The 27,693-nt window shown below is 38.7% G+C and overlaps 1 protein-coding gene across 2 annotated transcripts in view; it reads left to right on the top strand.

The window, feature by feature from the left end:
* Positions 1-27,693, top strand: part of LOC149440878 (choline kinase alpha-like) — a 51,628-nt gene that overhangs the window by 7,673 nt on the left and 16,262 nt on the right. The window contains exons 2-5 of one of the 2 annotated variants that reach the window (XM_089658105.1): positions 14,526-14,634; positions 20,032-20,085; positions 23,366-23,392; positions 23,668-23,781. In XM_089658105.1, coding sequence (XP_089514231.1) covers positions 14,526-14,634; positions 20,032-20,085; positions 23,366-23,392; positions 23,668-23,781 — 304 coding nt within the window. The remainder of the gene's footprint in view (positions 1-14,525; positions 14,635-20,031; positions 20,086-23,365; positions 23,393-23,667; positions 23,782-27,693) is intronic. The other variant, XM_089658106.1, reaches the window with a different exon arrangement.

Here is a 27,693-nt window from a genome sequence, read left to right as displayed (position 1 = left end):
GGAGTAGCAGAAATGCAGGAAGAAACTAGCATTTCTGCAAACTGCACCCCATAATGGCACCCCAAATGCAGGCAGCAGTTGTGTGTTTTCCACGTGCAACGCAAAGCTCAGTGCCAAAATTTGGTACAGGAACTTCTTTAGCATGTGTTTATGCAAATGTCGCCACTCCCAAAATGCACAAAAAACATGCCAAAAACTTGAGAAAGCAGAGCTGCTCAAGTGTGAACAGGGCTAAGGAGGCTTGTAATTGCTGTGCCCTGCCTGTGTTCAGCCCTAAAGAATAATGGCAATATTTCTATATACACAACTTTTTAGTGGTGTGATGCAGACTACAAATATGACCTGATGCTGGGCAGGGTGCAGCAATGCAAAGACTAGATCTGCATCTGGAGTCTGTACTTAAAGCTGAACTATGTGAAAAGAAATATCGTGTAAGAACAAGAGTCGTGTATTCTTCATTGAATCTTGGTGTGCTTTGCATATTTCATCCAGAGCTGTGCAGTAATCCAATGTGGAGCTTTGCCTTTGTGCAGGATCTTCCTGTAATAAAGACCCCTCATTGCTGTTCTCTCTCCTTGTGTAGAGTGACTGGTCTTGTCTCCGCCCCCTCTGTAGTTTTCTGCAGACAGCCTGTAGTAGGTGGAGCCTGCTGGGTCCCTCCCATAGCAAAATAATGATGTTACTGCTAGTTTTACTAGATAACTGGGCTTCCAAAGGCATTGGATGCACGCAATGATGATTGATATCCTTTTCTAGCTATTAAGGAATATATTTAGGTGAGAATTTTTGTGCCTGGAGTTTAGCTTTGCATATTTAGTGTTATTCAGGCTGGCAATGGGTTGTGAGTAGTGTTTTTTTTCTTTTTTGTGCAACTGAATTCTCACTTTAAAGTGTTACTAAACCCAGGACCCTGCATTCACTATATCTGATCTCCCACAGTGCAAAGAGCATGGAAATGCAATTATTTTAGTCAGGGTGGATTTGATTTAAATCAAACTGATTTAAATCACGATTTAAATCACTAGTCAGTAAGGCTTGATTTAAATCCTAGTTTTCTACATAAAGACTAATTCTTGCTGGTATAACTTTAATATGCAAGTAGATGAAGATTTTTAGAATAACAACTTTTCATATTAGTTTTTTTATCCCCAGTTTAATAGGTTAATCATTCGTATTTGGACAACTTGTCTGTTGTACTTAGGAAGGAGAAAAATAATCATTACCTTAATAACAACTTAAATAGATTTATTCATCTGAAACAATAACATTCCAGCATATGTTATTTGCTTAAACAAACATCCATGTTTGTTAACTAATTTGGCTAAACAAAATATATATATTTTAAGAAACGTAGACTGTCAGCCCCTTCCTCCTCACACTTAGTTTCACTTTCTTCTTGTGCAGATCTATTCCACTCCAAACAATCAGAAAAATATTGTTTCTATTCTATTCACTGAACTTCTTGAAGCTTAGCACTGAAGGGGTTGATTCTGTATTCAGAGGTTTGTAGAAGTTAGGATTAAGGTCTTTTTCTTAACTCTGTTCATGTTATAACATTTTTGCTGTGAAGAAGAGGCATGTGATCTCTGCTGAGTCAAATTCAGTTTTGAGAACTGCAAAGTAAACCAATCATCTGTGATAATATCTTGTAGGCAGAGAAACTGCCCAATAATCTTACAAAAACCTCTGGAAGAGCATGACATTGTGAATGGATTCATGGAATTTATTTACCAAAAAAATTAAACATATACAGCCTTATTCTACATAATTAAAAAACTAATCTTATTTCATGATGGAATAACCTTTGGATGGTAATATATTTTCCTCAAAAAGCCTTTTATTTAAAAAAATCCGATTTAAATAAAAAAAATCTGCTTTTTTTTTTATTTAAAAAAAAAAAAAAAATATCATTGATTTTTATCCACCCTGATTTTAGTAAATATAAACTGCTAAATACGTTTTACTAATTAGCAATCAAAAGTCTTGTGACTATTATCAGTGTCCAGCAGAGCACTGGTTAAAGCTTGGAGGAGGAGTTTTCATTCTCCCCTGATTGTCCTATGAGGCTACATAACACCTGAGCCTCTGTCTGGACAGCGCTGATTTGTCCTTGTGCTAATCACATGCACTTTCCCCCCCAAAAAAACCTCTAGCAGTACACACTAAACTGAGCATGTGCAGCTTGCCCCCAAGGCCCTGTTCTATCAGCAGATGGATTGGGGACAGTAGTAGATGAGGATCAGAGAAGACAGGATTAAGTATCCTTTTTATACAATGTGGAAGATTAACCCCTTAGGTTCCACAATGAATATAACAAGCATGCTTTACTGCATATACAGACTGATTGTACGGTTGTAGGTTTAGTAACACTTAAAGGCTGCACTTACACCTGAGCATGAGGGTTTACAAGGGATTTTTTTTGTTTAGAGCATGTTTTTGTGTGTTTTTTTTTTTTTTTTTTCCCAGGCGTACTCAGGCTTGAGCATTTTTGTTTTAGCCAATAGAGAGCTAGTCAATAGGAAGAGATGGTGGTTTAGGTTTGAAAAACTTTAATTGTCAGGTTTTTCAGGCATTTTGCCCCATTCTGCTTCAAAGGAAGCTCCTGTGTCTTTCTGAGTCTCGGGCATTGAGCTACAAGCGTCATGTCTCATATGTGAACAGACACAGTTTAAAAAGATGGGGTTTTGGTTGTTGAGCGTTATGGAGTATTGGGCTTCAAAGTACTAACCGTTCAGGTGTGAATCAAGGTTAGAGGTCTTTAAAAAATTCTAAACCAACAAACGTAAATTTCATCCATATATGCAGTAAAGCATGCTTGTTATACTCACTGTGGAACTTAAGTGGGTAATCCTTTGCATTGTGTAAAAAGAATGTTTAATCCTGTCTTCTCTGATCCTCCCCTTCTTCCACTGTCCCCGACTCATTTCCTGATAGAACAGAGCCTTGGGAAGCAAGCTGCACATGCTCAGTTTGGTGTGTATTGCTAAAGTGTTTTTTTTTTTTTTTTTTGTCTTTGGAAGAGTGCATGTGATTAGCACAGAGCCAATCAGTGCTGTCCAGACAGAGGGTCAGGAGTCCTGCAGTCTCATAGGACAGTGAGAGGAGGATGAAAACGAGCTTTATCCAGTGCTCTGCTGAACACTGATTGAAGTCACAAGACTGCTCTCACTGCTGATGAGAAAAGGTATTTAGCAGTTTATATTTACTGAAATAATTTCATTTCCATGTTCTGTGCACTGTGAGAGACCAGATATAGTGAATGCAGGGTCCTGGGGTTACTAACACTGTAATGCTGTGACAATGAATAATTTTCTTTGTTGGCAGTAAGCCTATTTTCATCCACTGCAATTGTATTCACACTATAATAGACTCTTCCGCCCAACTGTGTATTTCCTTTATGGGTACTTGATGGTAACATCTGGACTTCCCGTTATTTCTAATCTCTATATGCTGTTGCTTATGCCAAATTCTTTGCAACTCTAAAGAACTTCCTCCTCGACATCGGGGACACTTATTGTACATTTGTAAGTATTTCATAATATCTAGTGGCGTGTGTCAGCCGCCTTTATTTCTGGAGATGACTCACTGCTATAGCAGGTGATAAGTGAAAAAATAGTCATGCGTTGGTCATTGCCTGCTGATGAGTTTCATTAAAGCAGAACTGAACTCTTCAATTTAACGGTTTCACAAGACGGTTATATTCAACTCATGCTAAAAATAATTGGTAGTTGCTTGTTCTCGCAACCGAATTGTTGATCTATTAAATGGCTGGTGTCATAACTATTACATGTGCCACACCATGATAGCTGCAGATCAGAGACTAAGATGTCAGCTTCCTTGACTGTAAGAGAGGAGGGTTTAGTCTTGCTTTATCAGCCACCCATCAGATTTAATTTTTTATTTTTTTTAGGACAGATTAAAAAAAAATAAGTCAAAAACGGACTAATGCCTGTTTTTCTTTGTGATGGGATTGACTTTGGGTGGGGGGCCCATGGAACACAGCCCCCTTTGGAGAGGTGGGGAGACCACTGTCTCAGCTCCCCAGATCCCTATTATGTGTAAGTCACCCTGTGCCTGTTAGGGGTACAAGGTGAAATGTCCTGCTATTGTGTAGACATGTATAGGTGGGGTGTGGGGGTTGTTCATTGTTTAATGCCATGTGGTTGTCCCATTGTTCTATTATGTGTCTTGCTTGAGAACAAACTATTATGGGATGTATGGGTTTGTGTATTGTCTACTGCCACATGGTGTATCCCATTGTTCACTGCCATGCTGCTGCATCCCATTTTTCTAGCAAACTATTATGGGATGTAATGTATCCGGCAGCCCTTCCCCCTGATGGGACGGCCTGCTGATGTTTCCTTTCTGGGTGTGTATTTCTCCGCCCTGTGTATATATCTTGTATCTATGTTAAAATAAAGCAGTCCATTTTCTGTCTTTCCTTCAAGTAAGGTGCTGTCTCGTCCTGTTGGGTCAGCGGTGGTGTCTGTGGATCTGTGTTCGGACAGGGAAGCTGGAGTCTAACGGAAATACCCAAGTGCAGTCTGGGTCCGATTCCGTTACATTCTTGCTCTGGCACTTTTGGTAAATCACACCTGCGGCCTTAAAATATATTTAGATCCAAAATTGTATTTCTCTTTTGGATGAAGCTTGAAATACGTTTTTGCTGTCAGATTTCCCTTCACTGCTGCCCAGAGATGGATAGGAAGAAAAAAAAGCAACCGAATGCGCTGGACAGTGGACTCCACAATGTCTGTATTCCCACATGGAGTATAGAAGGAATGCAAGCTTTGCTGCCCTCAACAGACCAGGGAAATCCAAAAAGAACTGTATGTGAAGAAACAAAAAGCGGCCGCACGGGCCTAGTGCATTACCTTTTTAAAAACTAGATTTATTCATAAAAAGTAAAATACTCACAAAGGAATAAAATCAAATGAAGGGCATGTCACAAGAAATGCAGCATGCTCCAATCACCCTGAAGGATGTCTGGTGGGGCACTGTAGACCTCTAGGTGGCTGTTGGCTGACGCGTTTTGAGGCTATGCCTCTTCCTCGGAGCAAGAGTAAAGATTAGACATCTGGCAAGATTAGACATCTGTAACCTCTGGTGGCCATTTTTACTCTTCTGGATTTTCAAAGTATGTCCATTAGCTATGCACCCTCTTCAAGGTGTGAAAGGTTAAGGCATTGGATTGATTTTTGTTCAGCAATGGAAACATACCAAAAGTTTTTACTCTTCTACATTCTAACCCCCATTCTTTTTGGCTCCACCGCCCTGCGACACCATGTGCGAAGGTAGGCTGAAGGGCTTTGCCTGACAGCGCTTTTCTGCACATGTGCAAGGTATTTCCTACACAAATAGGGAAGTTTTGTGAGTTCTGTACTACATTTACACCCGACTGTGCTCCGATCTACCTAGATGGAGGATGACGGGTGGCCTTCATTTTTTTTTTTTTCTTTTTTTGTGGGTCAGAGGTAGGCAGGTATAAATGGACACAAGTCCGTTTTCTACCTGCTGATCCATAGGGTTGAATGGGCCATCCGATTAGGGCCACCTAAAAAAAAATACTTTGTGTGAAAAGGACCTTAGGGATTTTTTTTATTATATTATTTCTTTTAACCTGAAGTGACATCTGTTTTGAAAAGGTTGATTCTACTGCATAGCATATACCTCAGGTGAGTCTATAAGCTGGTAGGTTAGTGCTTGAGTGACTTGAATCCTTCAGACAGTGGATTGTAATTCATATCAGCTGGCCTTCATGGTTAAGAAAAAAAAAAAAAAATCTAGTTCCTCTGTTGACCCATCACTATGGTGGGTGGTATCATTGTTCACTAATGTTCAATCGTGTGATTGGGGTTAGGACCAGGCTTTTAAAGGAAGGTTGGTCAATGTGTGCCAGAGCATCACTGGGAGCTGGGGCCCCTGGCCAGTCAAGATGCTGAGTTGACATCCAAGGCAAAAGCAGTTTAAATGTTTGGCTAGACATCAAAGTTTCTAATTAACTTTTTTTTCTCAGCTTTAATCCTAGGCAGCCAACCAAGTATTAAATAGTTTGATAATTGCTATAAATATCCATGTAATGTATAATTTATGAATGGCATAAGGCATTTAGGGTCCCTGGCTGAGACCCCTCCATAGCCCATACCCAAAGATCCCACTATCTTTTATTGGGAGTTTGCCAAATAACAAAAGTGTAATATATTGCAGCTTACGGTTATTAGATGTTGTAGAATGTGCTCTGTTTAGAGTGCCTTGCTTCTAATGAAGGACCACTAGATCTTAAAATTAGGGTTCTGCTTATTTATAAATAGATTTGTGTAGATTATAGTTACAAATTGGGAAAGTGAATAAGGTGACAGGGAAAAGGTGGTTCTTTTTTAGGCTCACACTCATCTTGAACTAATCTACCAGGACTTCTTGTCCAATCTTAGGACACTCCCTCAATTGAGATTGCATCCTTGATCCATCGTTAAAAAAAAAAAAAAAAAAAAATTCCTGTACTAGAAGTCACAGAAGTTAAAGTGGAATTTCAGTCATTACCAAACTAACACTAAACCTACTCCCAACCCCAATCTACAGCTTTTCTTTCTAGCTCTGTAAAGAAAAGACTTATACTGAAGCCGTTTTTGTTCTGGTGCCAAGTTGAGCTGTCAGCTGCAGCTTTGTGCAGGAGAGGCAGCCGACAATGGATGCCCTATAGTAAGTCTATGGGTGACGTCATCTCCAGTCCCAGTCATTGTCTGCTTTCTCTCCTGCATGCTGGAGACTGGACCAGCTTCAGAATAGGTAAGTATAGCTATCTTTTCTTTACAGGGTTAGATAGAATAGTCATAGTGTGGGAGTAGGTTTAGCTTTATGTAATGACTGGAATGCTTCTATAATTCCTTTTCCAGGGTCAAAGTTGAGTTTTTGAACAGATAATTACACAGAATGACCACAATGATCTTGCCCCCAGCAAGCATGCTGTAGTACTGAACAGGTTTAGGCAGTAAATACCACCAGTAGTTACTGATCTCAGACATATTCATTTATTCCTTTCGTTGATTGTTGGTTTATAATGCAATTTGCTCCTGCAGGAGGCATATTTTAGTTAATATCACAGCTGCATTGATATCAAAATGTATCATTACTAACAGATGTTGTGGCTGCATTAATTTATTTTCAGGCTAAGAACATTTTTGCAAGGACATAAAATAGTTGTTGATCTGGCCAGAACTGCAGGGTCCTTGTCACCTTCTGTGAACTGGACAGAAACAGTCTAGTCTTAAGGCTGGTACACACAGGCCGAATATTGGCCAGTTCAACAGAAACCAGCCAGTGTGTACAGCAGCCTGTCTGACCAGAAGCCAGCCTAACTTCTGGCTTCTGTCGAACGGGCATGCTGGTAAACCAGGCAGTTGGCATCTGGCATCCGATCAATGCTTACAGCCAATGGCTGCGAGCACTGACCCGTGTTTTCCGTCTGTTAGAACACAATAGCTCAGTGGGGAGATCACTGTACTAACATCGCATAGTTGGTACAGCAAGCTTCGTGTTTTTTTTTATTTTATTTTTCAGCCCGTTGGGTTGACCAAAAAAAAACAAAAACTACCTGTGTGTACCAGGCTTTGTGTATACTACATATCCCGTCATGACATGTTAGTCCAGCATGAGTGACAACGACACATACAGTAGAGTAATTGAGAGTAGCCACCCGGGGACAGGAAGTTTTTAAACATAGCATTAGCAGGTGAAAATAAAGGAAATAAGCCTGAAAAAAAAAACTAATTCAGTCATCACATTTAAAGCTGAAATCTAAGAAAAATAAATGTCCTTTGCTGCTGTGCTGCACAAGGGTTAGCCTCTCATTTATGGCTAGGGAGACTGGGTACAGTGGTTTTACGTACTTGATCCTCCACCCACAGGATCCTTGCACTGTGAGATTGGTCCTTGCAACCTCTTCTCCCTTATGATCCAACCATCTAAGGCCATCTGACATCATGAAAACTTGACATGAGGATGTCTACTGCAGTGTATCTCAACCTTTTTTCAGTCAAGGCACCCTTTAAAATTGCGAACAGTCCCGAGGCACCCTTTAAAATTATGGACAGTCTTGAGGCACCCCATTCTAAAATGTGAAAAACTATTATAATAGTTTTATATAACGCAGCAACATCCACACATGTAGGACACCCAATGTTAGAGGTGATTTATTCTTCCAAAGCAAATACACTTTTCCACACTGGTACTGACTAGTATTCTAGTGTTTCTCTTCTGCCTCCAGTTTTTCTCCATCACTGAGCTAATGTGACCCCAGCACTGACGGGGAGGGGCAAACAAGGATGCTGTGCAGGCAACAGACATCCTCTTTATCAACAGATGATGTCAATGGTTGTCATGACACCGGTGGTTAGAAGGTTGTAATGGTGCACAATGAAAACCTGTGGCTGTGTGTAACTAAAAGGCAGGCTTGTTCCACCCGCTGGCTTGTATCCAAGTTTTGGGCAATTTTTAGATTTTTTTTTGCCAAGGCACCCCTGAAGAAACCTCAAGGCACCCCAGGGCGCCTGGGCACCCTGGTTGAGAAAGGCTGGTCTACTGTATAAGAGGACTTTTACATTTCCCGGAGCTTGACTTTAACCACCTCACGCCCGCCATATAAGGAAATGACGGGCGCAAGGTAGTTCTGGAAGGACATCATGTGATGTCCTCCCACTCTAACCGCGTGTGTGTGCCGATTGGTGGGGCAGTGTGTCCCTGGGACATAGCGGATCACCAATCAACAGAAAGAGGCGAAGACGTCGGCTCTGTCTTGTGATCAGCTGTGTCCAATCACAGCTGTTCGCATGTAAATAAAGAAATGCCGGTTATCGGCATTTCTCTCCTTACGAGTTGTCATGCTGACAACTCGTGAGGAGAGAATAGTCTGCAATCGGCATTACTCAGAGGGGACATGTACACTGATCATCAGGGCACTGATGGTCAGTATAGCCCCATCAATGCCACCTGTCATTGCCACATATCACTGCCTACCAGTGCACATCAATGCCCTTCATATGTACATATCAGTGCCCTTCTGAGCTGCCTTTCAGTGCTGCCTGTCAATGCTGTCTGTCAGTGACATATATGAGTGCTGCCTTTCAGTGCCCATCAGTGATGTCTGTCAATGCCCATCAGTGCCACCTACCAGTGCCTCCTCATCAATACCGCCTATTAGTGCCCATCAGTGCCTATCACTGCAGCCTCATTAATGCACACCAGTGAAGGAGAAAAATTACTAATTTACAAAATTTTATAACCGAAACTAAGAAAACCCCTTTTTTTTTCCCCCAAAAATTTGCAGTTGTTTTTGGTTTGTTTAGCAAAAAATAAAAAACCAGATGTGATTAAATACTACCAAAAGAAAGCTCTCTGTCTCAAAAAGAGATACAAATTTAATATGGGTACAAAAAAATGTTAGTCTTTGTTTATTTAGCAAATAATAAAAACCCCAGTGGTGATTAAATGCCGAAAAAAGAAATCTCTAGTTGTGTGAACAAAATGATAAAAAATTAGTTTGGATACAGTGTTGCATGACTGCGCAATTGTCATTCAAAGTGCGACAGCGCTGAAACTGAAAATTGGCCTGGGCAGGAAGGGGGTGAAAGTGCTGGTAAGCAAGTAGTTAAAGACTGGCAAGCTGCAGTGTATAAAAATAGTTTTTGGGCTTGGATAACATTTAAGAATCTTAAGATGACCTTAGAAATGAGATAAAAGGTTGGGGGGGGAAGGTATTGTTTTTCATTTCAGTATAGGGTCTTATTCATTATCCATTCTAAATTTTAGTTCGAAGGGCTAGTATAGAAGTATGTTCATATTAAAGACCTTTTAACTACTTCTCATTAAAAAACAACAACTTTTTTTTGCTAAATTGATACGGTTATGGGAACTTGCAAGTGGTTCGGGAGCTTCTGTGTACATTTACTTGTCCCTGTTTCTTAGTGTGTTTTTATATTCTGTGTACTACTGACTGAATGCTTTGTTAAAGAGCTAAAAAATTGGGAAAAACTTTTTGTTAATCCAAAGCACACATTGTAATATACTTCAGTGAGGTGCGCATTTCTACTGTGTGAACAGCCCATGGAGAAAGCAACCATTTTCTATATGCCCTTGCATTGAGCCTGTGTCAGTCTATGCAGACATGGTGTGAATGAGTCTCTTGCACTCACCCCATAGTTTTCAGGAACCCAGAATAGTAATTAATAACTGCACAAAGCCGTATCTGTTTGTGGCGAACATAGTTTCCTACTGTGCAAAGTGTTGCATTAAAGCTGATTTCCGGGCAGATATGGAAGACACAAATTCTGGAGGATGTGGGGGATGGGTATTTTTTTTAATCATTAACTGTATTTAAAACGCCTCTAGGAAGATCTTTGAAATCTATTTATATTCGCTTGTAGCAGTCTGCATGGCTGAGGCTAAGGAAGGCTGGATTATGAAGTGGTCAGGCTCTGCTACACTGCACCATAGGAGTCTAAACTTGCTTACAGACAGAGCATGGATGACCTCAGTGTGAAGCTTCTAATCACAAGTTTAGGGCTGTGATCAAACTGTATCTCTTAACTACAGTGGAAAAAAAGAGGTCACCTACTATGTGGCTGGAGAGCACGAGTACAAGATTGGCTCAGCAGAATTACAAATCTTTTGCCAGGAAACACAGTTCACATGTTTGTATTTCAACAGTGTATTTAGTTTGATGGAGTTCAGCTATAACACTTATAGTTGTTGTAGGAAATGCCATTTTTAGCTGCAGTACATTTAAGAACAATTGCCACTTCAGAGTGAGATGCAGAAAACACCTGTCTTTTCAGCTGGCCCATGTCTTGGAACGTCCATGCTCTGCTGCTCCCCAGGTAATGCAAGTATTCAACCAGTTGGATGGGTTGAATGCTGGTTTTTCCTGCCACATAAAGGAAAATGGTATTACAGGAATAAAGAATGGAGTATTATAGGAGGAGGGAGGCATTACAGAGGAAAAGAAGGCAGAAACACTAATGGTGGGAAGGAGGTATTGCAGGAGAAGGCAAGTAATGTATACATCCAAAATTGTAGAATGCATAGTGCAGTCAGAGAGCAAGGAAGGGAGTATTCAGAGGAGGGAAGGGGGTTTGACAGAAGGAACTTGGTAACACAGGAGAAGGTAAGGAGGTATTATAGGGGGAAGGAATGTGGCAGCAAAGGAGAAGGAAAGGAGATATTACAGGAGGAAGCAGGTACTATACACAACCAGAATTATAGAATGCATGCCGCAGTCAGGGAGCAAGGAAGGGAGTATTACAGCAGGAGGGAAGGAGGTCTCATGGGAGAAAGGAACTTGGTAACACAGGAGAAGGGAAGGAGGTATTATAGGGGGAAGGAACATGGTAACACAGGAGAAGGAAAGGAGGTATTACAGGAGGAAGCCGGTACTATACACAACCAGAATTATAGAATACATGCTGCAGTCAGGGAGCAAGGAAGGGAGTATTACAGCAGGAGGGAAGGAGGTTTCATGGGAGAAAGGAACATGGTAACACAGGAGAAGGGAAGGAGGTATTATAGGGGGAAGGAACATGGTATTACAGGAGGAAGCGGGTACTATACACAATCAGAATTATAGAATACATGCTGCAGTCAGGGAGCAAGGAAGGAAGTATTACAGCAGGAGGGAAGGAGGTTTCACGGATGAAAGGAGCTTGGTAACCAGAGTGGATAAAAATCAATGATTTTTTAAAAAAAATCAAAAAAATCTGATTTTTTTTATTTAAATCTGATTTTTTTATTTAAATCAGATTTTTTTAAATAAAATGCTTTTTGAGGAAAATATATTACCATCCAAAGGTTATTCCATCATGAAATAAAAATTATTTTTTTAATTATGTAGAATAAGGCTGTATATGTTTAATTTTTTTGGTAAATAAATTCCATTACTCCAGTCACATTGTCATGCTCTTCCAGAGGTTTTTATAAGATTATTGGGCAGTTTCTCTGCCTACAAGATATCACAGATGCTTGGTTTACTTTTGCAGTTCTCAAAACTGAATTTGACTCAGCGGAGATCACATGCCTCTTCTTCACAGCAAACATGTTATAACATGAACAGAGTTAAGAAAAAGACCTTAATCCTAACTTCTACAAACCTACGAATACAGAATCAACCCTTTCAGTGCTAAGTTTCAAGAAGTTCAGTGAATAGAATAGAAACAATATTTTTCTAATTGTTTGGAGTGGAATAGATCTGTACAAGAAGAAAGTGAAACTAAGTGTGAGGAGGAAGGGGCTGACAGTCTAAGTTTCTTAAAATATATATATTTTGTTTAGCCAAATTAGTTAACAAACATGGATGTTTGTTTAAGCAAATAACATATGCTGTAATGTTATTGTTTCAGTTGAATAAATCTATTTAAATTGTTATTATTAAGGGAATGATTATTTTTCTCCTTCCTAAGTACAACAGAAAAGTTGTCCAAATATGAATGATTAACCTATTAAACTGGCGATAAAAAAACTAATATGAAAAGTTGTTATTCTAAAACTCTTCATCTACTTGCATATTAAAGTTATACCAGCAAGAATTAGTCTTTATGTAGAAAGCTATGATTTAAATCAATCCTTACTGACTAATGATTTAAATCGTGATTTAAATTGTGATTTAAATCAGTTTGATTTAAATCAAATTCACCCTGTTGGTAACACAGGAGAAGGGAAAGAGGTATTATAGGAATGTGGTAACACAGGAGAAGGGAATAAACAAAGACACACAGAATTGTAGAATACATGCCTCAGTCAGGGAGCAAAGAAGGGAGTGTTAGAGGAGGAAATGAGGTCTTACTGGAGGAAAGGAGGTAGTAACACTAGAGAAGAAAAGGAGGTATTACAGGGGAAGGAAGGCAGCAAGACTAGAGAAAAGGAGGTAATATAGGGGGAAGGATTGTGGTAACACAGGAGAAGGGAAGGAGGTATTACAGGAGGAAGTAGGTACACAACCAGATTTGTAGAATTACAAAGTAATTAGAGGAAGAAGGAAGGCAGGAACACTAGCAGAGGGAAGGAACGTGGTAACACAGAAGAAGGGAAATACATATTACAGGAGGAAGCAGATGCTATACACAACTAGAATTATAGAATATATTCTGCAGTCAGGGAGTGTGGAAGGGAGTAATACAGGAGGAGGGAATGAGGTTTCACAGGAAAAAGGAACTTGGTAACACTGGAGAAGGTAAGGAGGTATTACATGGGGAAGGAATGTTGGCAACACAGAAGTGGAGGAGGTATTACGGGGGAAGGAATGTGATAACAGAGCAGAAAGGGTAGGACGTATTACAGGAGGAAGCAGATACTATACACAACCACGATTATAGAATACATGCTGCAGTCAGGGAGCAAGGAAGTGAGTATTACAGGAGGATGGAAGGAGGTATTACAAAGGGAAGGAATGTGGTAACACAGGAGAAGGGATGACACACAGACACAGAAATGTAGAATACATGCCACTAATGTGGAGCAAGGAAGAAAGTATTACAAGAGGAGGAAAGGAGGTCTTACAGGAGGAAGCTGTGAACTACACACACACAGAATTGTAGGATGTGTGCCGCAGTCAGGGAGCAGTAAAGCAGCTGTACTATAAGACATTAGTCATTGGAAATGTACATATATTGTGTATTGTTTTACCAGGTCGACTATTGGTGTTCAAATGACCCTGTGCTTACAAAGTCGCTTTGAAATTCTTTCTTGTGTTGCAGAGCCCTTTAAAATTCACAAAAAGTCAAATATCACTGCAGTCTCTTGTGTATTTTTATTATACAAATTAACTACCAGCCTGAGATAAACAGATAACTCACTATAAAAGAATTTCAGTGACATTGACAACTACCATTGTAGTAATTTATTAAACAGCTCAGGGAATATGATGATCTAGTTTTGCATGGAATTAGGTCTTTTGGCCCAAAAACAAAATTTCTGCCACAAGGTCACCATGTTCTTTTGTTAGGTTGACCCACTAAACAGGATAAAGGGTTCACTTCTGATCCCATTTAAAAAGTACAGTGCCATTTGTTGTAACAATAGATTACATTATCCCTCACCACTCCTACACAAATCGCTCACCAGCATTCATGCATCTTTTATGGCAGTGCAACACATATTAGTGCACATTAGAATGGCACCACATTGCACAAACTCAAGTGGCATGCATTGCTACATGCTAAGGTAATGAACGTTAATGCATATGCCTATCCTTTTTATATAAAAGGTGTGAACAGAAATGAATCCTTCTGTAAGTAACTTTAGTTGTGTTTAGCTTGACAATAAAGTTCAATTTCTGTGTCATGCCATTTACTCTGTAATACTTCAATTCCATTTATCAGTTAAGCTAGCTCAAAGGGGGCATTGATACTGTCCACATACAGACATGCAGTATCTTTGTTTTGGCTGGACCACAACTGAGTTTTTTCAAAATTTCAATATAGAAAAACTAATTAATTTTCATAGGTGTCATTGTGTTTAATCATATTGTTTTCTTCCTACAGAGGTGGCCTGAGCAACATGCTCTTTCATTGCTCTTTGCCGGATGATGAAAAGTGTTTAGACAGTGAGCCAAGGAGCGTACTGCTGCGGCTGTATGGTGCCATTCTACAGGTGGGTGGAATCTGACCAAAAGCATAACTGTATTCTTTTGAATAAGGAGAGATTTTGAAGGGTAATTATAATGCTTTTGTCTGTGCCCATTTTTGTTAGGTGTTAGATTTAAAAGGTAAATGTGATAGGCCATTCTTTGCTGTTTGGATACTTGTAGCATAGATTGTGTGCTTCCACCTTAGATTATAATGTACTGTATCACAAACGTCAATGTTTGACTGTAGATTACAGAATCAAATAGATCCTATCTCTGTTGTCAAACAGCCCTAAATGCATGCTAAAGAAAAACCTATATCTTTGCAAGGATCTATGTAGAGGCATGAAATCAGAAAATGCTAATATATCCAGAAAGTTCAGTTTGTTAGCTAAGTATAGACATATAATGCACTGTGATGAGAAATGCTAGAGAAACATAGCATGCCGACGTTGTTTTGGCAAAAAAGTGGCATTACTATAGTTTTCTTTTTAGGCACATAATTGTCACTTGTATAGCTTCCATGGAACCATAAACTGCATTATTTTACTTTGTAATTATCAAGTGAAACAATTTGTACTGCATATAGTACACTGTTGTAATATCAGACGAGTGTATTGCACATAGGCACATGACGAACGTAAACACAAGTTGTGACGGACTGATATATCATCGACTTGTGCTGAGTTTACAAATCTGCTGTGTGTAATTTTTTTCGTGCTTACCAAAATGTGAACTGCCTGCCTGACAATGATTTGCAAAGGTGATGATACTGTGCTTTCCAGATTCAGTCATTCTGGCTGTGGATGTCTGGAGTTGTAGTTCGGAAGAAATGGCTGGAATGCGTAGATTGGTCATGCCAGGTTTAGAGGTAAAGGTGCTTTAACATATTAAGTTAGGCTTTTTACCCTAGGTACGTTTTTTTGTAAATTGTTGCTTTCCCTACAGGTTTAATTATCTTAATGCAACACATTTGGTTTGTGAATAGTGCAAATCTCACTTTCAAAATATAACCTTGGAACAGGGGTGGAGTGACCATTTGGAAACTCGGCACTGCCCGAGGGCCCGGGGTCAGTAGGGGGCCCCATAAGATGCCCCTGGTACCTTTTTTCATAGGCTTTTTTGAGTTTGGGCAAGGACACGGGCCCCATGATCCCCTATTGCCCGGGGGCCCCATGAGTTGTCAGTCTGCCCTGCGTTGGAAATCCTTGGCCACTAAATGATGGCCATAGATCCTTGTGCCAAGAGAATACACAATGCAATACTTATAGTTTTGTGTCCGGTTAGGTTCTAAAATGATCATATAGAGAATTAAATCTAGGATGATGAAAGAATCACATTTCTATTAGTCAGAACATTCCAGAATGCTCACGTAACAAACTTTTATGAATGACATGTAGTCATATTTTTTTTTTTTTGCCAAAGTTTGACTCTACTTTATTGCTACATTATTTGGAGTATTTATAGCTGTAGCTCACTTGGCCAGCTCCTGTGTTTATGGCTCTGTATTTTTCCATTTTAGTCACAGGTCAATGTCTAAATTAACTGAGCAGTGTGGCATAGACTTTGGCCTTAAAAAAAAAAAAACGCAGATGTAGAACTCCCCTAGGATTTCTGGTGTTTTTCCTTTGATTACCACACCCAGGTACAGTCCGGGCAGGCTTACAGTTTTATTTCTCTCTCCTGGTAGACAAATGATTCTCTGCCTGTTAAAATACACAATACTATAGACTAGCAGAACTGGTTTACCTGTACGTTCTCTGCTAATAGGTCAAGCTTTTTCTGTGAGATGCCAGATAACATTTTCCCCTATACCCATTATCACCAATATAGAGCAGATCTACATAACCTTCCATTGTTTTAATTGTAGAAGGAAAGGTGTATGATTAAAAAGAGCATATTAACTTTATAGCAAAAATGTATAGTATACTATGGCTTAGGGAAATTGCCAGCCACATCTTAGAATTTTAAATCTGGCGCCATTCCACCTCTGATCCAACTGCCTGTTGCAGCACTTGGGTGAAGATCAGACAATATAGGGAGAATCTAATGTTGCAAGCTCCCTGTCGCCAACAGAAGTTTTATAACTGGCCAATCTTTCAAGGTTGAATGAAGGTAGTAATCATGCAAGCACCATCTCTTCTTTGGGTGAATTGAATAGAAGTCACAGATTGGTCCCAGCACAACCAATGACCGCTAGATGTTGCACCCTTGTCACTCTAGGACAGATGTCTGCCTGTCTATGACAAGCTCAGTTTTTAAAATGATGTATTTCTTAGTTGTTTTTGTTCAGCTATTAACTTCAAAACATTTTTTGGGGGAAGGTGGTCTAATTAAAAGGAAAACAAAAAAGACCAGGGCTTCAGAAATTGCCCTTGAATTTTTTGTTTCAAATGTTAAATTCACATGTCTACATAGTTTTCCACAAGGTGAATGACTTAAAACCCATCTATCTATATATACGATTGTAGTAGTTATTCATTTTTATTTATTGTAGGCAAGACCGTTTTATAAACCAAATTAAAAAAATAAACGTTCATAAATTTGAATTTATGAGATAGAATTGTATTCTCAGTATAGTTTATCCTTTTGCTATATAACATTCTGTACAGATAAAAAAAATGTTACACAAACCATGCATATTTAATGTTTTGGCCTTTGTGTCAGTATAGCCTTTCTTCAATTTCCAACAGCTTTTTTAAAAAATTTAGTTTACGATTAGCCTGTTTTTTTTACTGCTTAGGTGGCAAAAGACCATGTTTATGTCCTTTTTTAATTAAGAGAGCGGGCAAATGTGTATCTCTTTCTCATACTAGGCATATAGGTAAGGATAAGAATATGGACATAAGCACAAGAAACCGAAGTTGCACAGTGTTCTGGTTGGTAACTTGAAGTTTAAATCCTTTGATAGTGGTCTAGCCATTTGATTGGTTAGTCAATGTAAAGCCTAATTTTTAATACTTAATATCTATGTAACACTGTCATCTTTGTTACTTATTGAAGTTTGGGATAAAACCTTTACCAGCTATTTTATTGACCTTTAAAGTGTTGGAAATCTTTATCTTTGCCTTATACTAATTATCTACTAATGTTCCAACATGTTAAAGTGCACATTATAAGGTGCAACATAATGTTATGCATTCTAGAATCTTTTCTTGGTTTTAAGTCTTCTTTTTTAAGTCTTACTGGGTGGGTTAATATGGGGGGATGGTGATTATGGATGGGGTGGGGTGTTATACCTCTTTAGTTGTATGTGCATGTGTTCTTTGCTGCAGGCGTACCCATGCGATCGTGCCTTGCACACTCTGGTTACCAGGTGACAGACACGATACACGGTATAGTATGCGACCTCTGAAATTGGAGCATTCTGTTAAGATTTACATTTTTAATGTTCATATGCATTGGTTTATAATGCATGTCTCAGTCTGTTTTGAAATGCCTTTAATGGGGAGCTGCAGGACCAAAATGAGATATTGAGGCGACTGCAAGTCAAAAATAATTCATATGCTGTTCAAACTCTTACAGCTGTTAACAGCACAGCTAAGATGGTTTTTTTTTTTTGGAAATCAACCATATGCAAGCGCAGTAGACTTCAATAAAAAAAAAAAAAAAAAAGATATCAGATGATGTTCGGTTTTGAATTGCCAAACTTTACCATTGCAGTTTGCTTATTTTTATCGCATAAACCTAAATATACCTTATTTTAAATGTTGGGGAAGAAACACAAATTTAATTTCAAAGCATATTTTACTTGAGAATTATACAAATATTTCAGATAAATAGTTAAGATTGCAAAAATATGACAAAGACCTTTAGATCTCAGTATGGTAGGAATTATAGCATTTTATATATTCGACTATATATAATCTCACACACATAGATACACATTTAACTTGAGATCCATTACTTTACGGATCTATCCAATTGCTTAGTTTAGTTTGGTGGACTGCATCCCCCCATGAGGCGATTGATACCAACTGTCATCAGAAACCAGGTTTTTTTTTTTTATAATGGGCAATTTGTAGCATTTAATTAATCCAGGACATGGAATCTTATGTTCGCCAAGGCCTGTCACAGGCAATTAATAATTTCCTTTTTTACTGTAAGCATTCTAATTTCATTGACAAATACTTTTAATACATGGGATAATATGTAATGTTTTATGTGCACATAGAGGGCCTTTTTTTAATTAAAAAGTGCCCTAGTGCTGATTAACTTGATTCTTTTTTTTTTTTTACTCCAAATCTGAATTTTTTTAACTTTTTTTTTTTTTTTTACATGGGCTAAATTATTTGCAAACTCTGTTGCATGTAAAAAAAATTACATTTTTTATTTAGATACCTGATTTCTGATCTTTCTTATGGTTGGTTCAATAAATGTCTTTCTGGGTTATAAATATGACCTGCTGTTTTCTGCTTTACTCTTTTATCTTATGTTCTAGGAATTTTGATAACTATTTAGAATAAGGTATGTCTAACTAGGTTGTATACTAATTGCTCAGTAATTAAGGCAAGTTAATATTGCAAAGAGGGATTATAACCCAAAAATAACCAACAAGATTAGCTTTAAATGGTCAGCAGGACTCAGATTAATGGAGACCAGCATTTATACAGTATGGTCACCAACAAATCTTAATTTCTAATGATCGAGGCTTCAATTGCAGAATAAAGTATTGGAAAATCACTTAAATGGCCAGTTACCCTTACTACAGCGCTGCTTTAATCATTTAGAATCTTTAGACAGTACCGCATTGCATGATATTCTAAACCTTGGCTTAGTTTTCTACAGACCTTCTGCTTTTTACAGTCTAAAAGGAAATAGATAATATGCATTAGGCTCTATTTATAAAGCTTTTACACAATAACAATTTTTACCCATGTGACTGTAATTTTCAAAACTATTTGGATTTTGCTTTAAAAAGTGACAGTTATTTTCAGCTACAGATTTTTAGCCTGATATATTTTGTAAATGTAGCCATTTGTGTCAAGCATTTCAAATAAATGCAGTGCGTTTTCAAACAAGCCACTAACAGCTAAAAAAGTTTAAACATTTGTAAAGAAGTGTATGCAGTGATCATTTTTAAATCCTCGTAGAGGTCAGCCTTGCTATGTACTTGGCAGCAAGCAAATCAGAAATGTGTAAAAATCTTGTTCTTAGTTCATCTTCTTTCAACATGTCCTTCAAGAAAAATGTTGTGTGCCTTTTGTGAAAGCTTTCATCTCAAAGGCAAGTTTATGTCCCTTGCAAAATGCTTTAGCAGTATTTTTCTGTCAACCTAAGCAGCTAAATCTGGTATTTTCTGTTAAGATATGCACAAGCATATGTATGTGAAATTTCTGTGCCTTTATTTCTTTCCGCACCAACCTGGTTTGGATTTAATTACTTTGATGGTTAAAATAACACCTTTTTTATGACCTCAACAGATGTCGTGTAACAAGGGTGAAAATCAAGAGACGCAGAGAGAAAATTTTTTTCAAGTAAGTATTTTTTGTATCGGAGTCAAACACTCTACTTTATGTGATTTATGATATTGTATCCAATCCTCTGTAAACTACATGTGGAAGTAAACTTGGCCTTGGGTAAAGATCCAGTTAAGAAAAACACTGTTAAATGCTGTTCCAACTTTTTTAGAGATGTCCTAATGCTGCTACTTTAAAATTCATAGGACATGCTGGGAATAATTTGTTCAAGAACGGATCTAAAAGGACTATAAAAAAATTTTCTGTGCAGTAGTGAGCTTGTCACCTTTCCTGATCTATAAAAATTGGGACACTTTAAGACACGTATGTTGGGAGAGTGGAAGGATTACCGGTGCTATATCTGCCTTATGTGTTTAGCTCGGCGTGCTTCAACATTTTCTAGTCTTGGCTTACCATTGACATCTTGTGTGTATAATATGGTTAGAATTTTACATAAAACACAAACATGACTGACTACCTTAATCCAGCACTAAAGTCTAAAGTGGATGGTCTTTTGTGTATAAAACTGGACCAAAGGGTGTTGTCTATTTTTGTTAGTTTCAGATGAGTTCTAACCTGGCAGCGTTTCATAATATATATTTGCATTTGTATTCTTGTTTGAAGTTCAGATTTAGGTTCTCATTCTTATTACTTTTTAATTTGGCAATATTGGTCACTAGATCTACCAGGCTTCGACCAGATATCTGAATTCAATGCCTATTTTTTGTAAATCGAAATCAAAAGTAAATGAAATACTAGTATTTCTCAGATTTTTTTTAAAGTGAGGATATCTGTGCCCATTATGGAACTGTTGCCTTTTGTGGAACAGTTTGCATGTTGATGCCTAAATACAGAGATCAGATCTCAGACAATTTTCTAAGCTATATGATACATTCAGCTTAGGGGATAATTAGTAAAGCTTTGGAAACAGTGGCTAAAGTCTGTTTAGATGACACTGCACATTTAGGGGCTCTGAGTTTTATGTTTAGCTGTCCTGAGGTTGCCAATTAGGGGCCCTGAGTTTGTTGAGGACAAATAATTTGAGTTCTACAATTTCAGCTTCTGTAAGGTGTACAGCCAATGATTTGTGCTTCAATACCCAGGCACAGAAGTTGCATAATTCATGTCATACAGTTGATAAGAAGTTCTTATGCATTGTTTTTTGTTCATTATGCATCGAAGGCTCCTTTTGTTTTTTTCTATTGACCTGAACTCTGTGCTTCATCAGGTTTTGGCACAATGCCTTACATACTGAATGTCATTTGTGTGCAGGCTTTTTCTTGACTCTAAAGTCAAGTGTCACCCAGTGCATGTATGTTAATAGTTTAACTCCAGGAATCTAAGAGTAGGTTCTCTAGCATGTGCTACAAGTATGGGAACAGTATAAACTTCTGAAAATTAGATTTCATATTTTAAATATAAATGGTGTATTGACCATGTAATAATGCAATCACTGAACATCTTTGTGGAATGTATGATGCGCTTTATTTGGAAAAGCTACCAAAATGGCAAGCCAGTACCCATGTGCACTAAGATATTAGAGAGATCACCTACTTGTACCTTCACTAACAAAAAATGCACATACAAACTGCAGCAGGCCATGCATAAAATTGTCTATATAGGTGCAGAGTTGCTACTCCATTGGCAGCAGGGAAATGATGGAGGAAAAGACATGTCTTGATTTCACAGGTCTTTTGCCTAGCAGACAGATTCAGAATATTTTCTCTTGATGCAATATCAATGCGTTTACACGTTTTAGCAGGTGTGCATCTCATAGTAATTGACCCCATTTTGGATGGTAAGAATTTGTCAAATGTTTTTTTTTTTTACAAAACCCGGCTTGTGTAAATAGGATCAGCTGCAAGACTGTTGCCCATAACTGTCTATATCTCTAGCAGCGAGTTACAGGTGGAAGGAATTGTCATGAATGGGGTCATCCTTCCCGTAGTCTTAGTATTTCAGGCTAATATTCATTTCTGTCCAGTGTTGGGTTTGTGTGTGTTTTTCCATCCTCACATCTAACCCCCCCCCCCTAAAAAAAAATACATTTATAGTGTAGGTTACCAGTCCTTTGATTTAGTGGATGCATTATGTTTTCACTAGGCATTTTGTTTTATCGTCACCTGGTGAAAATGGGAGTAACACACTTGGGTGGCTGTGCTAGTCCGCCTCTGTATCAGTTGCCATCCAGGCTGGACTACAACCATATTTGCCTTTGTTCATTTCCATTACAAGGGGGATGGAGAGAACAATTAACTGCAGGAGCTTATATTCCTTCTGTAATCTCGCTGAAAGTTACAAGGGCATTCCGGGAAGATCAACAGGTATTTCTTGTACTTGCTGGAATTTTTTTTAATAGCCTGAAAAATAAAAATAATGCAGCTGCCACATCTAACGAATGGTAAGATGTAATTATAACTTTTTAATACTTGTCTATAGTTATTTTTTTCAAGTGGTTTTATTTAAACTTTTTTTAATTTTTTTGTAGCTTAGCAGAGTTGGGAAGAATTAAACCCCTTGCTAAATTATTTGCTGTCTGTACATATTGGAGAAATGTCTCCATTTGTCGCAGAAATGCTACAAAACATAACTCTACAAGTAAGGGGAGTTTCCCTCTAGAGAGTTGTCCCCAGATGAAACTGGGTCGATTTACTAAAGCTGGAGAGTGCAAAATCTGGTGCAGCTCTGAATAGAAATCAGTCAGCTTCCAGTTTTGTTTGTTTTTTTTCAAACCTTAACTGAACAACCTGAAGTTAGAAGCTGATTGGCTGCCATGCACAGCTGCACCAAATTTTGCACTCTCCAGTTTTAGTAAATCAACCCCAATGTCTGCATTAGATGATTCTGGGGACAACAATAAAATGCTGCCTTTACCCAAACTTTCTTTCCCTGTGACAGTGGTCACCAGTACAAATAGAGGGTTGAATCCCCCCCCAGTGGGAGAAAGACGTTGCCTAGAGATACACTATAAAAACACATCACAAGGAGGGATAGTGTTGTATGTTTATATTGAGAGTTTACAATGAGAAATCTTTGCTGATCATTAGATGGCATATCACCAAAAGTTAAAACCAGTCAGGCTGCTTTTGATGGCTGATTTCTCTTAAATCTTTATCACTCTACAAATTGACTTGTATGAATAGCTTTTACCCTCTGTACACAAGGATGTATATTTGTATCTGCATTTTACCTTCAACTTCCCGAGTCTTTATGTACAGAGTATTTGAAGGTTATTTCTAGAATGTCTGTGTGTATGCTGAGTATACAATGTTGATTGGAGCACATACTTTATCTCCAGGTAACCTCCCTGCAAGCTATAAGAAGGGTAAATACTTCCTGCATCATTGATCCGACTTGTCTGCCGTTTTCTTTAATGGGCTGCTCTATTGCTGTCTGGATTAAGATAAGCAGACTAGATGCTTCATTCACTACTGTCTACTGTCTGCATGCAGTTAACCTGATGCATCAGTGACTTTACTTTAACCTCATTTACAGCTAAAGCATGTGGCCTTTTAATCATGAGGCTGTTGAATCCTTCTTCCATGTTCCTGGTAATGGTGTTAATCAGTATTATCCCATTGTCAAATCTCTTCTTGACAGGGTGCTGCAGCCATGGTAATGGAGAGTGTCATGTTTGCAATCTTGGCAGAGAGATCCCTTGGTCCGAAGCTGTATGGGATCTTTCCTCAAGGACGTCTTGAAGAATTCATTCCAGTAAGCACAAGCAGACTTTTTTTTTGGGGGGGGGGGCATTGTATGAATCAGCCTTACGAAATAGTGGAATTCCTAATTGTGTAACTGCCATTGGCTTCTGACTCATCTTCTTGGTTTTTAGTGAACAAGTGCCAACACTAGCTGAATAGGAGTAGTTTGGTTTCAGAAGGAGTGGAATCCGATGTCTGGGCAATGAAATGCCCATTGTATGACACCACTAAGCTTCGTTGAGTCTCGTATACAACCCACTTAGTGGTAGACATATTTTAAGTCCTGCTACGTATATGAAGCAGTATTTCCTTTGTAGGATCAGTAGACTTTTGCAAAATTTCTAGGTAGATAAGCAAATGCATTTTATAAAGGGCCAAAATTATGTTTCAACTATACTGGCACTTTTTTTTTTTTTTTACCTGATGTATCAAATTTTAAGAAAATGTATGACTTGTGTTGACCATAGAACCCTCAAGATGCTACATCACATGTTCCCATAGCATGTTGTGAAATGTTATCTGCTTTTGATAACACCTCCACCTTCTCTGTTAAATCATCCAGATGGTTGGTTAGAAACACTGACGTATCATTCCACTGAGAATTGCTGATATAGGATTGGTTAAAATTTGTCATCTGTAATTATGGTGTATGCACATAATAGGTCCTGAAACTAGAGGAAGTAGGAGTTACCTATAATTCATCAGATTGGCTTTCTGGTTCCAGTTTGATGGCAGATATGTGATAAAGATGCTATTATTGTCAGTCTTTTTTTGAAATAATAAACAAATAAATCTGACCAAGAACAAAAATACAATACATTGCAGCTTACCAGTCCTTAGCTGTAGAGGCTACATTTGTTTTCTTATTTAGGATAAGAATTTTCAGCAAATACAGAAAAATACCAGTTTATCTTCCCATTAATGCAGTGTCCTTATCCTCCTGTGATAAGGAGGTGAAAACTATCTTATTTGTGTAAATTCATAACTCCATTATTCCCCATGTAATGGAGATGAACAGTTTGACATCCAGCTTAGCTGACAGCCATGATGCTGAGAGGAGTTATCTTAGCCACCCAGGAACAGTGCATTATTTGCAGGATTACTAGATGAAAAAAGGCTAAAAGAATAATACAGCCACCACATATAGAGATTAGTAAATTGAAGTAAATTACATTTCTGTGTAGATATACTTTTGGAACTTTGCCAACATCTCTGGATTTTAGGACAAACAAAAAACTTGGCTAATAGACTCAAAAAGCTAGTCTGTTCAGCACAAAAGAAAACAAAACCCCTGAGAAAAAGCTCCTAGGTTGCTATAACATTAAATATCCAGGTTTCCAAAATTTGTGCTTATTGCTTCTTATTAAATTGGAAAACTGTACTTAACCACTTCCCGTCCGGCCCATGTATATAAACGGCTGGACAGGAGCATTGCAGGAGCGGGTGGCCGTTTATAAACATCCTCCCTGCTCCCCGCCTGTGCACGCTCCCTGGAAGCGCGCGGCACCGCAATCCGGTGCCGCTGTGTCCGGAGAACACCGATCGCTCCTGTATGAGGTCCCGATCATGTGATCACTGATTGGCCAATCAGTGATCACATGAATAGTAGTAAGCAAGCTGTCACTTGTGACATCATTGCTTAATACTTGTGAATCCTGTGAATGATCACAGAAGTCACATGGTACAAGGCTATTCACAACAGCCTTGTACCATGTGACAAGCTGTGACCAATCACAGGATTCACAAGTATTAAGCAATGATGTCACAAGTGACAGCTTGCTTACTACTATTCATGTGATCACTGATTGGCCAATCACAGTATTTCTCAATGGCTGCAAAAATGCAGCCAGAGAGAAGGAGAAATTGTTGCTTTTACAGCCTTTATGTGTGTAAAAGCAATCAGTGTAAAAATAAAAAAATAAAAATCTTCAATATCCCCTTACAAGTAGTACAATGACACTGTACTGCTAGGGTGACAGTATGTTAAAAAAAAAAAAATCAATATAAGTAAAAATGTAAAAACATATTTGAAAAATTATACTTTTTGGCTATAAGCTAATTTGGGTTATTTTTTTTCTACTAAAAAATAGATGAATACATTTTGGTCAAGATTTATGCAGAAAAATTATTTGCAAAATTTTATAAAAAAAACACTTTTTTTTTTCTTTTTTCAAAATGTTTGGACTTTTTTATTTATATAGCAAAAAAATAAAAATCCCAGTGGTGAATAAATACCACCAAAATAAAGTTTTATCTGACTCTGCTAAAAAATTCATATGGGCAGTGTTGCATGACCGCACAATTGTCATTCAAAGTGTGATAGCGCTGAAAGCTGAAAATTGGTCTGGGCAGGAAGGGGGTGAAAGTGTCCAGACTTGAAGTGGTTAAAGTGATATCAAAGGCTTACATTTTGTTTAAATAACAAACACATCATACGTACCTGCTCTCTGCAGTTGTTTTGCACAGATCAGCTCAGATCCTCCTCTTCCCGGGTCCCCTGCAGGCTCTCCTGGCCCTTCCTTCCTGTTGGGTGCTCCCACAGCAAGCAGGTTGCTATGGGGGCACCATAGTATGCGTGTCCATTCACACATGGAGCTGCGGCTTGGCCCCATCCCCTTTCTTCTCATTAGCTCACTGACTGTGATTGACAGCAGTCTGCCTCCGCTAATGAGGAGAGGGAGTCCCAGCGCTGCACCCTTTGATTGCATTATAGCTTTCCAACTCAGAAGTTGAGCTTCTGATTGACATCTGTCAAATGGGGAGGGTCACACACCGATCAAATTTCAGCTGGTCCCTGCTGAACCAGTTACATTTTGATCCGTGTGTACCCACCTTAATTACTATGCCAACACTTAGATTACAATCATCCATACTATCCGGATTCCAAATGTCCTTCAGGTCCAACACCACTGTCCAAACTAAAGGCAAGAAGAGCAGTGACTGGTTATTTGCCCAGCTACCAAATGACCCTTCTTGTATTGTCTCTAGCAACTTGGATTAGAGGGTGTTGATTGTGATGGAGAAGCTTAAGGCTGGCTTTATACGGATCAATTTTTTTTTTTCATCAGCCAGTGGGCTGATCGGAATAAACTATATTTCCCTTCCACTAAGATTTCCCCTTGCACACAAACAAAGTGGATGGAGTAATCCTCCCCACTTTGTGACTATATTCTGACAATGGGAACTCTTCTGCTGTCAGAATACATTTATCTAGTTGGTTGTAGCACTGATTTAAGAAAAAGTTTGCAACAAGCCGGTTCAAGAGAAGTCGATCATTAGATTGACTTCTCTGGAACAGGAACAGCCATAGATGGACTGAAAGAAGAAATACATATTTTGTATGTAATAGAGGCATTGTGACCTCTCAGAACATGTTGGGGTATTAGCAGAATTTTAAAGTAGTTGTAAAGGCTTATTTTTTTTTCCTAAAACAAACCTATTATACCTACCTGCTCTGTGCAAGGGTATTGCACAGAGCAGCCTCTTTCCTTGTCTTCTGAGGTCCCCTGTCCAGTGCTGTCCACTCCTGAGTGCCTCCATAGCAAGTTGTGTGCTATAGTGATACCTGTGCAGGCATGCTCCTGAGCCGAGCGGTGTGCATCCATAGACACACATTGTGACTTTGCCTTGCCGCTGTGCCCTCCTTGCAGGATTTGATTGGCAGCTGTGGGAGCTAATGGTTCCCACTGCTGCCTCTGTCCTGTTAACACAGGAAGAGAGACCAGCGCTGCTGCAGACGGGCAAAGTGCTGGATTAAAAAAGGAGCCAGGAAAGTATTTCAAGAGGATCTTCAGCCTCTTTGGGAAAAATTAAATGTCAGCAGTTACAACTAAAATAAAAGGATATTACCTCTCTAAGGATCCAGCACTACCATCACCTGGGCTGGTTCTTTGCTGATCTACAGGCCTCTGGAGCCGGCATG

This window comes from Staurois parvus, unplaced genomic scaffold (assembly GCF_062004578.1).
Source record: "Staurois parvus isolate SC_StPar_1 unplaced genomic scaffold, SC_StPar_1.0 ptg001051l, whole genome shotgun sequence".
NCBI lineage: Eukaryota > Metazoa > Chordata > Amphibia > Anura > Ranidae > Staurois > Staurois parvus.
This window is presented reverse-complemented; position numbering and strand designations above follow the sequence as displayed.